The 14,739-nt window shown below is 42.2% G+C and overlaps 1 protein-coding gene across 3 annotated transcripts; it reads left to right on the forward strand.

Moving 5' to 3' along the window:
- Nucleotides 1–486: 486 nt before the first annotated feature.
- RECQL (RecQ like helicase) lies at nt 487–14,269 on the forward strand. 3 transcript variants are annotated; one of them, XM_077178780.1, is made up of 15 exons: nt 487–509; nt 1,815–1,887; nt 2,959–3,156; nt 5,027–5,206; nt 5,735–5,841; nt 6,761–6,959; nt 8,511–8,677; nt 9,039–9,120; nt 10,171–10,319; nt 10,412–10,529; nt 11,157–11,295; nt 12,004–12,095; nt 12,377–12,596; nt 13,678–13,807; nt 14,003–14,269. In XM_077178780.1, the coding sequence occupies exons 2-15, from the start codon at nt 1,872–1,874 to the stop codon at nt 14,189–14,191; spliced, it is 1,986 nt and encodes a 661-aa protein (XP_077034895.1). In that variant the 5' UTR covers nt 487–509; nt 1,815–1,871; the 3' UTR covers nt 14,192–14,269. The 3 variants fall into 3 exon arrangements, with proteins under 3 accessions (XP_077034895.1, XP_054488186.2, XP_077034896.1); XM_054632211.2 differs by lacking the exon at nt 487–509 and adding an exon at nt 551–854; XM_077178781.1 differs by lacking the exon at nt 487–509 and adding an exon at nt 888–1,124.
- The last annotated feature ends 470 nt before the right edge of the window (nt 14,270–14,739 follow it).

The following is a 14,739-nucleotide window of genomic DNA, read 5'->3' on the forward strand; positions in this document are numbered from 1 at the left end:
TTTTAAGAAAGGGGGGTTAGGGGTGTGTAGGACAGAGTACGGAACTACCGTACACACGCGAAAACTTGTGCAATTACAGCGCAGATCTGTTTCCATGGCCGTGCCCTGCGGGAGTTTATTTCTCTAAGTCAGCGCCAGCCGCTCTCACCAGGCAAGCGGCAGCTCCGGGCCGCCAAGGGCCGGGCACACCGGGGCTCCCCGGGCTGGGAGAGCTTCCCACATCCCTGCGGACAATTCCTGCCCTGCGGGAAGCGGCGCAGGCAGCACCAGCGGCGGCGGCGGCGGCCACGCCTTCCGGAAGCACGCACTCCGCCGAATGAGGCCACCCACCCATTGGTCGCGCCGACCGCCAATCAGCAGCCGCCTTGTACGGCCGCGCGGGAGCGCCGCCCCGCCCACGGCCCGCGACCGGCGCTGATTGGCGGAGCGGCAGCGCTCGCGCCGGGCCCCGTGCACCAGTGGCTGAGGGCGGGCGGCGGAAGGGGCGGGGCCCGGCGCGCGCGGCGCAGGTGGGAGCGGGCAGCGGGGCGGGAGCCGAGTGGGGTGAGGGATCAGGGATGAGGGATATGAGGTAAGGGATGCGGGAGTGCGGTTGGCACTAGCCCTCGGGGTAGCTGTGGGAGCTGTCGGCTTGACCCGCGGCTGAGCCCGTCGCACGGGAGGACACGGCTGCGAGGCGCTGCTCCTGCTCGCCTTGGCGGCCCTACTCCCTTCCTCCATCCATCCTGCCCCGTCCTGCACCTGCTGAGCGGGGCCTTCCCTGCCCGTCCGTCCGGCTGTCCTGCCCCGTCCCGCAGCCCCACCGAGCAGGTGCTTCAGGCCTGGCAAGCGCCGCGCCCGCGGCTGGCGTGAGGGTGAGGGATGCAGGGAATATTGCACTGTATACGCTCGCTAGATGTATTTGTATAATGTTCACACTGTACGCTTGTGAATATTCCCACACTGGAACAGGTTGCCCAGGAGGTGGTGGAGTCGCCGCCCCTGGAGGTGATTAAGAGGCGTCTGGGTCTGGCCTTGGCCCTGGGTGATGCGGAAGTGTTTTATTCACACACCATTATTAATATCTATTTCCCTTTCCATTTATAGGAGTGGGAAGATCCTTGTTGTGGTGGAATTAGCTGGTAGTGAGGAATCTTTTCCCCCCAGTATTTATTGTAATGTTGAGTTTATTCCTTTTCATCTTTCATTGGACTTTGCTTCCATCTGTGTAATAAATAGTTCAGGATGCAATAACAGAAAATATCAATTTATTGAGTTTGGTATTATTAAGGTACGATGTGACAAAAACTGTTGTTCAAATAATGACCCGATAAATTCAATTCTGTGTTCATTTCATTGATGATTATTCAAAATCGATCCCCTTCTGTAAACCAAACAGCATTTTCACTTCCTCCTAACAGATCCTCTAGGTGTTATGGTGGCTGCCTTTCTAAGGGGCACAATATTATGTGTCCAGAATTTTCTGTAAAATAAGCTTTGAAGAGATCAAAAATGGCAATGAGCACTTTTTGAGTGAGTGGTCTGCCTTAGAGGATTCCTCTTGCAGGAAATGTATTACTTGGTTAAACTTCACTTGGATTCATTCAGAAGCCTGGTGAGCTGTGGCCTTGGGAATTAGTTGTGCGTTTGTGTTTATCCATTTTGCAGGAGGGAAAAAGCAGTTGTCATCTAGTGAGCAAATTAAATTAACCAGTGCTTAAACTGTTACATCAACAGCTGGTAATGAAGAATCCCCTGCAGAAATTTTGTTCTAAGTTGAGAAGGTTTACTTATAATGTATATTTTAAAATGTATTTATTTCATTTTCTTTTCAGTGACAGTTGCTTGGTTAAATAAGATCTCCTAAAGATAACATTCTTTAATCTCCAAAGATGACAGCTGTTGCAGGTAATCCATGATTTATAGTCCCTATGTTCATTTTGCTGTCTCTTAGCTAACAAGACACAATCACCTGATGTTATTTACATTAATTTAATGTATGCATAAAAGAGCTTGTGGGATCTCTGCTACTGTACTTAAGATTTGAAGAAAAAATTCTTTTACTGGATAGCTTTTTATATCTTAGGTGAAACTAAACCAAAATGCCCCATCCCTGGAAGTGTTCAAGGCATGGTTGGATGGGGATCTGAGCAACCTGGTCCAGTGGCAGGGGAGTTGGCATGAGATGAGCTTTAAAGTCCCTTCCAACCCAAGCTATTGTAGGATGAAAATCAAGTTTGTCAATGAAATTACTTGGTTTTCAATATTTTTAAAATGTGCTTCATATTTTAAGATACTCTTAACTGTTTTCTGCTGAGTAGCAGTGGGCATTTAGGAAGACACTTGTCACTGTTTTGTGCTATTTGAAATGAAGATATTTTTTCCATATCACGCATTTTTGTTTCCATAACCATACTACCATATCTGCTCTGGATGGGCCAAAATCTCTTGGGTTTTCTGGGTGTGGGGGAGGAAGTAATTCCTTCTGATGCTTTTCTGACCTGGCTCTGGAGTACATGCTTGGCATGCAGGTGTATGTGTTTATTCTTTTAGACTCCAGGGACTGGATTTTAGAACACAATCTGCAATTCACACACATGCATATTGGGATGGAAGGAGGCAATTCCTGCCAAAGAGTCACTTGTGTGACCCAAGCTTTTGGGGAGCATTTGCTTCACTTCTTTCTCGTGTGAAGGATGGATAAGACATTTTCCCTCTACACCCAAACCCTATTGCTCAGCACATCCTCTTGTTCTGTGGAGGAGGGAGATCTTGGTGCATGAACATGGCTTGTTGCTAATGGCCCTGTGTACAGCTCCAGAGGAGTTTAATTTGCTGGGGTTAATGTTGCTTCTCACATGTAAATAAAGCCTTTCTTAACAGCTTGATCAATGGCTGGAGTACAAATAACACAATTAAAAGTGGCATCAGCACATGGCTGTGGTCTCTATTGTGCCTTCTCCTTGCCTCTCCCTGCAGTGCTAGAGGAGGTGCTGGTGTCCATTGAGAATGAGCTGCAAGCAGTGGAGATGCAGATCCAGGAGCTCGTGGATAAGCAGCAGGAGCTCCTGCAAAAGAAGATGAGAGTAAAGAATCTGATAAAACAGTCCTCAGGAGACTTGGAGGCAGGTGGAAGTAAAGACACTGAAACCTCAGCTGAGGAATGGAACAAAAAAGGTTTGCAGAGTCAAAGTCTAATATTTTAACAGAAAGGTGAACTAATCCAGTGGGGGAAAATGCACTTATGAAGCATTTTGATTGGATAATGATGTTGTCCTATTTAATTTTAATCAGCTGGCTGACACGCCAGGGTAATGGGGTAATGTTTGTACTTGTCTCACTGGGCATTCCTAAACACTAATCGAGTTGTTCTGGGCAGAATTATCTGTTCTGTCAGAATGGCCTCTTATAACTCCTTTAATTCTTTGCTTGTTTTAAAGTCACAATTTGATCTGATTTGCTCTTAGAATCCCAGAGTAAATTTTTATTGCAATACTTGTATACTAAATGCTTATACTGCAATACTTCTCCTTGTTTCTGTTCTAAAACAAATTGCTTTGGAATTTGTCAGGGTTTGATAAGGACAAATTTGGACTTAGAATTGGTTTTTGCCGGTTTTGTGTTTCCTCTTGCTTGAGTGGGTAGAACATTGGTAGTGTTTGTGATGGGTTATGTAGCCTCACTGTCTTACCAAATTAATGCAAATTAGATAGGTGCTGACTGCCAAAAATAACCTAGAATACATTATTATTGTAGAATTAGTGCAAGTGGCAAGTGCCTTGTGGTGGTGGGAGGGCTGCTGTGTTCCAAGTTAGACATTAACTGAAGTCCTGAATGGTTGTTGCTTCTTGGCCATGTTATGCCTTGCCACATATGACTTAGATATTTTGATTTTTTTTTTCTCCTTTTTAATTTAATTTTCAATTGTAAATGCCTATATCTATCATATATATAAGCTTTTTTTGGCTTTTTAAAAAACGAAATTAATCTTGTAGTTGAATCCATATTTATCCGTATTTGAGAAGCATTATGCATATGTAAGAATAGTAAGAATATTGATACTTTATCATTGCAAATTATGCTATTGAACAAATCATTTGGTTTGTGTAGTTCTATGCCTGATTCTCACCTCCTGTGCTTTGAAAATTGTCTTTGCAGTCAGATGCTGTGTGTGTATTAAGAGCAGCAACTAAATTTGTTCCCAGTTTAAAGCTCATGGAGGCCAGTGGGAGACTTCTCTTGGCTTCACAGAGCCTGGATTTTAACTGTGCTCTTTGTAAATTTCTCTGCAATGTCACCTCGAGTCCCAGAATTAATTCTTGCCTTGCACGTGGTGTAACCTGGAGCTCTCACAGTTCTTCTGCATTTTAGTTTTAATAGTACCAAAATTATATATCAGGAAGCATAATTTAAGTTTTTACAGGATTACATCTTTTTAAAATGCAGCCTTTAGTTCTTTATTGAAGAAAAGAAAAACCTATTATAAGCATGTTGGAGAGGTGATTTTGGGGAAGATTAAACAACTTTTCCCCCTCTTTATTTTTTTAATAAATGCTTATTATGGATGGAATATATGGAAAATTGTATCCCTCCTTCTTTATGCTATTTGTAATTGCTGCATTTGTATGAGGGAAGCATTTGAGTAACTACTGTAAGGCTCAGTGTCTGGTTTTATTTATTTTCAGGCTGAAATTCTAATTTCTAGTTATTTTGGACTAATAAGTTAATATGCTCATTAGCACTCTGAAGTTCATCTGTTTTCAGTTTTTCACATTAGTTCACATCCATGTCCAATGAGAGCTTTTGCCTGGAGGTGAATTGTGTTTACAATTTGAGTTTTCAAAGGTCCACCTTAGAATATGGTGTATACAGACTCAGGTTGTGTGGAGCTTTTCTGTGCCATTATGAATCCTTAAACACTTTCCCAGATCTAAAATGTGTCACTGCTAGATTCAGTTATTCAATACATAAATTACCCCTTCTTCTTATATTTTAATTTGCTTATGAAATGTGTTTGTTGAGGTTTTTTTTTTTTTCCCCTTAACAGATTTTCCATGGTATGAGAAGATAAAAACTGCACTGCAGAGCAAATTTAAACTCCAGAAGTTTAGATCACTGCAGCTTGAAACAGTAAATGCTGCAATGGCAGGGAAGGATATATTTCTTGTCATGCCCACAGGTGGTGGGAAGAGCCTTTGTTACCAGTTACCAGCTGTCTGTTCTGATGGTATGTAAGGGAAAAAAAAAAGGACATGATACAAAGAAATAGATTTATTTTCTCCCTTTTATAGTTATTTGGAGAATGAACATTATTTGGTGTGGGTTTTGTTTGATTGATTTGGTTTTGTTTGGTTGCTTTATTTTTAATAACTCATCCAGTTGCATTGGAAGTTGACATATTTACAAAGGCCAAATTTACCACTCCCTGTCAATGCTCAGTTCTGTGCCAAATCAGCACCACATGACACAGATATCCAGCTTTTGTTTTGTATATTTTCATACTCTTCCCTGTTAGAGCTCAGTTGTGTTTGTGGTCTAGACCCTAAGAGGAGGTGTGTGTTGTGGGCATTTAATAAGAATTATCCCTGTGTGATCTGGCACTCACTTGTCAGCTGTCTAGGAGGGGAGTCCCCTGCTGTGTATGAAGCTTGAGCTTACATTTGGCAATTTCTTCAGAGCAGGGCTGATGCATCAGTATAAAGAATTAGAGGAGATATTTGTGACATCTGAACTGCACAATGGTTGATTGTTACAGGTTTCACACTGGTGATATGTCCTTTGATATCTCTCATGGAAGATCAGCTGATGGTTTTGGAACAGCTTGGTATCTCTGCAGCTTTGTTAAATGCCTCAAGCAGCAAGGTGTGTGCTCAATGTGCTGGTGTCTCCGCTCTGTGTAGTTACTTGTGAATATTGAATGGATGAGGCAGATTTATCAGCTAAGGCTGTTCTAGCAACAGTATCTGGCCAGGAGGGTGCTGTGGTGTGGGAAAGGTGGTTAAGTGTCTTGTGTTCATGTTTTAGTGACAGCAACACATGGGAACCAATACCATGTGTGGAATAAATAGATTTCTTGGGGCTGCTTAGAGGGTGTGAAGTGCATTTGGCTGATGTGGGTTGTAGATTTTTACTCAGTCTCTAGACTTGGCGTAGGTGATTTTTGTCTGCTTTTACCATGTTGAGCAGTGCAGTCTTTTACATATAATTATTTATCTCTTCCTCTAGGGTGGTGAGCTGTTTGATCCAGAAGCAACTCATTTCCCAGTCTCTTACTAGACAGTTGCTTTTTAACAGTTATTTTCCTGACTAGCAGGAGGCTGTGATCATTAACTTGCACATGACACTGGATTTGATAACTCTCTGGCTTGATGCAATGTGCCAAACTTGAAGCCTGCTTTGATGCAGAGAGCTCTGAAAACTCAGTAATAAAAAGTACTGTAGTGTGCAAGGAATTCTTTTACACTTTTAGTTTACACTTTTAGGGATGTTTGTTACATCACAGTTTATTGGGGAAATATTGATACCACCCAGTGGAGCAAAGACATATTCAACACTTTGCTTCTTCAAAGTTCCAGTACAGATTTTCTAAGTACTAAAATGACCCTTTCATATACAGTGATCTTCTACAAAGGCTTATAGTGGTCAGTGCTGTGGAACACTTTATCAGTCTCTGTTAATTACACCTTAGGAGTTGCTCATCACCTCCTAAGAGCCTTAGCATGAAGCACTGCAGTGTGTTGTCCCAGTTTGTCAGCCCTTGCTGTCTGTTTTTTTTGAACAGGAACACGTGAAGTGGGTGCACACAGAAATGCTGAAGAGGAATTCCCAGCTGAAGCTCATTTATGTGACCCCAGAGAAGATTGCAAAGAGCAAAATGTTCATGTCCAAGCTGGAGAAGGCTTACCAGGCTGGGTGCCTGGCTCGCATCGCTGTGGATGAGGTGCACTGCTGCAGTCAGTGGGGCCACGACTTCAGGCCTGGTATGCTGCTCAGAAACCCCTCTGAGGGCTGCTCAGGCAGCAGGCAGTCAGTCATGAGCTGGGCCTGAAATAAGGCCTCAGAAACCCCTCTGAGGGCTGCTCAGGCAGCAGGCAGTCAGTCATGAGTTGGGCCTGAAATAAGGCCTCAGAAACCCCTCTGAGGGCTGCTCAGGCAGCAGGCAGTCAGTCATGTGCCAGCTCCTTCCTTTCTGGGTGAAGTGCATTCTTAATGTATGACACACACCTGTGTTAGCTGAAGGACTTTAATTTACAAGTCATGCAGGCGCTAAGGTCATGCAAATGATGATTTCAACATAGATTTTGCTGTCAGTATTCTGAAAAATTATTTATTCTGTTTACTTTAATTGGAGCGTTATAAAATCAAAGCTTTTTTATGGCATCTTTAATACGGATGATATTAACCTTTAATCTGCTGTATGAAAGTGTCATTCTGTACACCACTCCCTGGCCATTCTGATGAAATAGGTACAGCAATTTGTAAATTATATTTTAATCACCTCTAAAGCAATTGGAAGCAAATTCCATTCGCTTACAGGAAAGAAAGTTCACTTCACTCTTTTTCCTGTCTTGGAGACTACAGAATAATGTTGGTTGCTGTTTCTTTGTCTTTGAAAGAAAACCTGATTTGAAGCAATGTTAAATGTAAAGTTACTCTTAGCAGTTTTGCTTAGAAGTGGTGCCTGAGCCAAGAGCCAGGCTGGTTCAACAGGCAGTGTGGAATTTGGATGTGTACCTCTGGCTGCACTTCCATTCAAAGGCAGCAGGTGATTGTCAGTACTGAACCTTTAAAAGTTTTTATCTTTACAGCCTGGTCTGTGTATCCAAATTCCACATTGCTTGTTTATTAGAAAAGCTCTGTTTACTCAAAAGCTGTTTGTAACAACAGACCTGCAAAATAACCTGAATGTTGGTTAATACAGTGCCACAAATATTTTTCTAACTTTTGAAGAATTTCTACTTCCATTCATTTTTGCCTTCTGAATTGTGGCTGATAATTGCAGCCTTTCAATACCTGGAGGGAGCCTAAAAGGAAACTGGGGTGGGCCGTTTTACAAGAGCTTGGAGTGACTGGCCAAGGGGAAATGGCTTCAAACTGAGGGTGGGATGAGATTGGGTTTTAGGAAGATCTGTGAGGGTGGTGAGGCACTGGCACAGGCTGCCCAGAGAAGTTATGGTTGCCTCATCCCTGGAGGTGTCCAAGGGGTTGGATGGGGCTCTGAGCACCCTGGGATAGTGGAAGATCTCCCTTCTCATGGCAGGGGGTTGGAACAAGATGGCCTTTGAGATGTCTTCCAACCCCAATGATTCTGTGATAGAGTCTTTAAAACTCAAGTAGAAGACATCTCTTTTGCTAAGTGCAACTGCTTGTTACTTCTGTTGGATGTATAAATTAGTTCTGTAGTAGATTAACAGTGATAACATTTATTGCAGCATTACCCCATTAAATACTCTCTACACGAATGCCTTTTTTAAGTTTGCCTTTGTGGTAGGAGAAATCTTTTTCTTTTCCATTTTTCTTTTCTTGCTTAGACTACAAGTCTCTTGGTATCCTGAAAAGACAGTTTCCCAATACTCCCTTGATTGGATTGACAGCAACAGCTACCAATCATGTTTTAAAGGATGCTCAGAGCATTTTGCACGTTCAGAAGTGCATTACCTTTACTGCTTCCTTCAACAGGCCCAACCTTTACTATGAGGTAGGTCTTGCTACCTGGTTTGTGCTGTTGTTCTGTCTGCTGCAGGGAGAGGGGCAGGCAGCGGGCTCAGACTGCTTCAACCTGTTGGAAAAAAATTCTTATGGATTATTCTGTTGTGCTGTATTTTCACTTTGGCCACAGGTTTGTTTATTCTTCTTGGTGGGGAAAGCTTGCAGCTTTGTTTTGGGTTTATTTTTCAATGGACTTTTGAGTTGTAATCTGACTGTTCATAAAAAGAATATGGTAATTCTTTTTAAATGGCAGAATAGTTGTGTTTATTATACTGGAAAAAGTAAAACAGGGTTGTTTGGCAGACTGTTTGCCCACTTGAACTCTGACGTGTGCTTAATGTGTTTTTGAGGTTCGGCATAAGCCTTCAAATAACGAAGATTTCATTGAGGACATAGTTAAGACTATTAATGGAAGATACAAAGGACTGTCAGGTAAAAAGTGTCTCAAAAGTCACTTATTATCTTCTTAATCTTCATCATTGCAAGGATGTTGGGATGTTTTCAAATGATCTTGAAGCATGAAGAGGAATTCTGCCTTCATCATACATTAAACATCCAGCATTAGAATAAATCGTATTTAGTAAGAACCATACCTTGAATAATTTCTCTCTTCCTTTATTAGTGTTTAAATATCTTTACAGTTTACTTGTATCTTCTGAAGAATTGAACTGGAATGTTGATGTCTATAAAACAAAGATTACATAGGTAATCATAGGAAGGTTTAAGATTGTAAATGCAAGGCTTAGAAAAGGTGATCTCTGTGTTCTTAAATCACCCATTGTTTGCTATCCATGTGTCAGGATACTTGCAATCTTTAATGTGTTTTTTCATATTTGATCAGAAGAGTCATCTGTTCCTCAGTGCCCAGAATGGGTGTTATGGGGTGAATTGCAAATAAAAGCAGAACTGTAAAAGTTGACCTTGTGCAGTCAGTAAACTCTGTAGTGGAAATAAAGAGGAGAGACATCTTGCCAAGGCAGCAGAACCCAGGTTCTGGAGCAGCAGTCTGTCCCTGTCTCTGCTTGGAGCTCTGTGGCTGTGAGGAGCAGCTCCCTGAGCACAAACTGTGCTAAGATGGTTCAAAATCACCTGGCTTTGTGTGTAATCCCTGGCTTAGCCCAGCCTGACCAATGACAAAGGCAGATTTAACTAAACCTCAGGTGAGATGCCATAGATGTCATAAGGCATAGCACCCCTTTAAAAAGCTTTAATAAGCATTGTCCTCCTTGAGCATTTACAGAATGCCACCATGGTTCTATGGATTGGCACCTGTATTTCCTCTCTAGCCTTCAGATCCAAGCTGATAACAGCATTTTCCTTCATAAATACCAATACTGTGGACTAAATAGGCACATAAACTGTATAATGCTTTTTAAGTATTTATTTCATAAGCTAATAAAACTTCCACTATTGTTTTTAACTCTTGGGGATTGTTTGGCCTTTTTAAGGCATTACAATGAGGCCTCTTTCACTTTTGTGCAGGAATTGTTTACTGCTTTTCTCAGAAGGATTCTGAGCAAGTTACTGTGAGTTTGCAGAAACTGGGAATCAAGGCAGGGACTTACCATGCAAACATGGATGCTAAATATAAAACCAAAGTTCATAAAGGATGGGCAACAAATCAAATCCAGGTTAAGTAAATACTTTACATGGACTTATGTCTTGTTTAAAGAAATTGTGATTTGGTAGCTTGATGATTTCTCAATCCTTTTCTTTTCCACAGGTGGTAGTGGCAACTGTTGCTTTTGGCATGGGAATTGATAAACCTGATGTGAGGTTTGTAATTCATCACTCTATGAGCAAGTCCATGGAAAACTACTACCAAGAGAGTGGACGTGCAGGTATTGCAGGAAGTGGCTTTGGCCAAGTTGCCATTGACATCCATGACACCAGCAAAACTGTCCTTGAGTTTTCCAGGCAGTTGTGCAAAGTCTCTTGCCTTTGAGACACTTTTCAAAGGGTGTAATGAAACTGCCTCTGTCAAGAGGCTTTAAATATAAACTGAATTCATTACCAGGCCTCTACTGCAGTGTAACAAAGAATAACTGGCTATCTGGCATCTTTTGAAATACTTGATTTTCTATCAAATCTGTGGCTTACCAGAATAACATGACACAGATTTGATATACAATTTTTTTTTTTATTTTGTACAGCACTTGGGCTGTGTGATTTACTCAGATTGCCTCTAGATGATGTTTACTCATTGTATGAATTTCAGAAATAGGAGTAGGATGGGGAGTCTGGTGCCGGGAATTTTAAGGATTGATCAATGTTTAGCAGCATTAAATACCTGTTATGGCCGAACTCCATCCCAAAAACGTTTTGCAGTGTTTTGGGATTTTTTGATCTTGTTAATCTCATTACTTTTTTAAAGGCAGATTTGAGACTATGTGGAGAAGAGTTTATCAAAGAACTTGAGGGGCAATTGGTTGAGATTGTCATTATCTGTTCATTTTAATGCATTGCAGGTAGAGATGACCAAAAAGCTGACTGCATTTTGTATTATGGGTTTGGAGATATATTCAGAATCAGCTCAATGGTGGTGATGGAAAATGTTGGCCAAGAGAAGCTGTACGATATGGTATCTTATTGCCAAAATATGAGCAAGTAAGTTACTGTGCTGGCTTGGTTGCTTAGTTTTTAAATGGGCTAATTTTTGCGGGGGTTTTAAGGGGTGTTTGGAAAAAAAAACAAAAGAAAAGAAAAAACCTGTAACAAAACCAAAATGAACCCATCACCAAACAAAAACACCCATAAAAACAGGAGCAAGCTTGCCAGCTTCAGGATACAATTCTGGAAGTGGTTGTATTGAGGTGAAGTATCTGTCAACAAACACTGTTTGGATTTCAGATCCCAGTCAGAGGAAATACTGGAGTTCTGTGGTTTTGGCTCTGAGCTACAGTGTTTAATGGCAACCTAGGAATCCAGGTGTGTTTGCTGCTTCACCTGCTTCACTGTGATATTTGGAATATTCATGGAAAATGTGTATCCGTGGACAAAACTGCTGCAACGCAGTAAAGCCTTTTGTGGCCTCAGTGTAACCATGAGTTCATATTCTTACCATTTTTCATTCTCTTGGAACTGCAGATGGTACTCTTGTGCTTCAACCAAACTGTTCCTACACCAGTATTGGCATAGCTGATAGGGAATGCTGGTGTTGCTGCCTCTGTTCTCTGATTTTTCCTCTGATAATTCTTTGTGCTTGTTCTGAGATCTGAACTGTCCCTAGGACTCTTTTGCCATTTCATGCTGCATAAGGCAGGTGTGACAAACCCACCTGGGATCCATAGCCCCCCTCTGCTCTCTGCTCCTCAGGTGTCGCCGGGTGCTCATAGCTCACCACTTTGATGAAGTGTGGGATTCTGCAAACTGCAACAGAATGTGTGATAACTGCTGTAGAGAGAATGGTAGGTAAAGGACAGGGAACATGGGAAAAGGTGATTTAAGGAAATACCTGGTGTAGAAACCTCTGAACAAATTTTGTGTCCTGTGCTTGTATTACTGACTGTTTTCAAGGTGCAGATTTTGTTATGAATATCAGTTTTTGGTGGCCTACTGTTGCCTAGTTAGTTTAAAAGCAAAACAAAAAATCCTTGCACATATAGCACAAAGAGATGTATTTATAGCTACATATAACAATATGTCTAACTACATTTCTGTTTAAATGTTCCTTCACTTTTACTTGCAGCATGTGAGAAGCTGGATGTAACAGGGTACTGCAGGGACCTAATAAAGATCCTTGAGCAAGCTGACAGCATGAGTGAGAAACTCACCCCGCTGAAATTAATCGATGCCTGGTCTGGGAAAGGTGTGTCCAAATTCAGGGTGCCTGAAGTTGCTCCACCCAAGCACCCTCGAGAGGAGCTGGAGAGAATTATTGCTCATTTACTGCTGCAGCAGTATCTGAAGTATGTAAGATAACGATTTTGTTTTCTTTGTTTTGGTTTTGTAACATTTAGTAGTCATCTTTCTTTGCTCTCTTGTTACTTTGGTATAACATGAATGGATACATTCTGTAGTCCTGTTTTCATTTCAGATGCATTTAATGTATTCTTAAAAACCCTTCAAGCATTGCTATATTTCCATTCCTAAAGTCAGAGGAACAGTTGCAATGCTGCATCTCGTGCAAATTAAAAAAGCTAGGGGTCTTCTGTATTCAGGTAGAATGTTTAAATCTGCAGCAGGATTACTTTGGAGAAGTCTGCAGTTCATACAGATCTCCTTCACATTCCATGGATAAGGAAAGCAAATGGGGTTGTGCACACCATGTCTAAGTCAGGAAGGACTGGCTAATGTGGAAAGTGGTACTCAGAAATTTTAAGAAAGCATAGTGGGACTGCCACTGCTGCCTCTGTAAGCTGTCCATGTGCTATGTGTTTTGTCTTCTCATATAATTTCTATGTTTAAGAATATCTACAAATATCTAATTCCTTTATTTTGATTTAACTTTCCTTTGCATCTCTCCATACAGCTTTTTTAATATTATTAATAGGGTGAGCTGATGACTTACATCTTTTTTGCTAAATCTCATTTTCTTACACGTGTTTTAGGAGATTGACAAGTGTGCATCTGACTGTTTTTGTGTGTGTCAAGGTCCACACACTGAATTATGTTAAGTAAATGTTGAGTGTATTGGAGCAGCTCTAAGTCACCTGACTGTCTACTTGAATAAAGCAGAATGAAGCTGCTCTCTGGAACATCCATCAGAAGGGTTAATGTGTCTCTGTCCTTATGGAAAGAGCTGTTGAGGAGGGCAGTGGTGGAGTCACCATCCCAGGGCAGTGGTGGAGTCACCATTCCTGGGTCTGTTCACACAACATGCAGATGTGGCACCTGAGGTCATGGTTTAGTGGCAGTGCTTGGTTGCTGGTTGGACTTGATGATCTTGGAGGTCTTTTCTCACCCTAATGATTCTATGGTTTTTTTCCTCCTGCATACTCTGGCTTCCATCTCCAACCTTCCCCTGTAACAGTGATTTCATTCATGCAGGGAGGATTTCAGCTTCACAGCCTTTGCCACAATATCCTACCTGAAGGTGGGACCCAAAGCCCGGCTGCTGAAAAACGAGGGACACGTCATCAGCATGGAGGTGATAACAAACAGCAAAAGTGTTTCCAAGGTATTTACATCTGTTCTGATTTGCCATATAGGTATCTTCTCCATTAGAGCTTAATTTAATCATTTGGCATCTGCTCAAAACATGTTTTGTAATAATGGAGTCAACCTCATAAATATCTTCTCTCTTGTGTGGGAACATGATAAAAAAAGGAAATCAATGCTAGAATTTTAATTGAACTCTCCTTAAATCTTTCAGGTCAAACCATCTCAATCTTCAAATTCAAAAGGAAGCAGAGAAAATGCCCCGGCTGGATCAAAGACTGTCCAAGATTCAGGGGTGAAGAAATCACAGGAACATAAACGGCCCAGCTGTAGTCCTAAATTAAAAGCAAAGAAGCCTAAGCTTCAGGAAGGTGCACATGACCAGCCAGTAGTTATTGACTGAGCATCACAGACTACATTTAGGAGCTAATCATGGTTACTGCTCCCTGGACAGTGCAATATATTTTTATACTCTGTTGGAGCTCAGTTGTGTTTGTGGTCTGGACTCTAAGAGGCGAAGCGGTGCCAAAGGCCGCACCGTGCCCTGCGGCATGGCACTTGTGCAAGCTGCCCCCTGGCAAGGGCCCCTGAGAGCTCATTCCTGTCGCCTGGCTAAAGGAGCCTCCTCAGCCCTACTTACAGGGACCTGGGCAGGGCTGCTCCTGGGGTCAAAGGGTGCTGCCAAGGTCCTGACATGTGCCCCAAGTACAGGGCCCACACGCTGGCAGCATAGGCACATGCCCTGACCCTGGCTACAGGTGGGTTATGGTGCCCATGTTGCTGCTAAGCAGCTTCAGGCCATCCTCAGAAAGCAGGGGCAAGGCTGGACACTTTCTCCACCTGTGCATTTTGGGCACCTGCCTGTGGCTGCACAGAGCTCCTCTTTGCCTCCTGGGAAGTCCAAGCTACACTGCTCTGTTTCTAAAGCAGGGGCGCTAAAGCACAAACACA

The sequence above is a fragment of the Agelaius phoeniceus genome, chromosome 5 (genome assembly GCF_051311805.1).
Source record: "Agelaius phoeniceus isolate bAgePho1 chromosome 5, bAgePho1.hap1, whole genome shotgun sequence".
In the NCBI taxonomy this organism is placed as follows: domain Eukaryota; kingdom Metazoa; phylum Chordata; class Aves; order Passeriformes; family Icteridae; genus Agelaius; species Agelaius phoeniceus.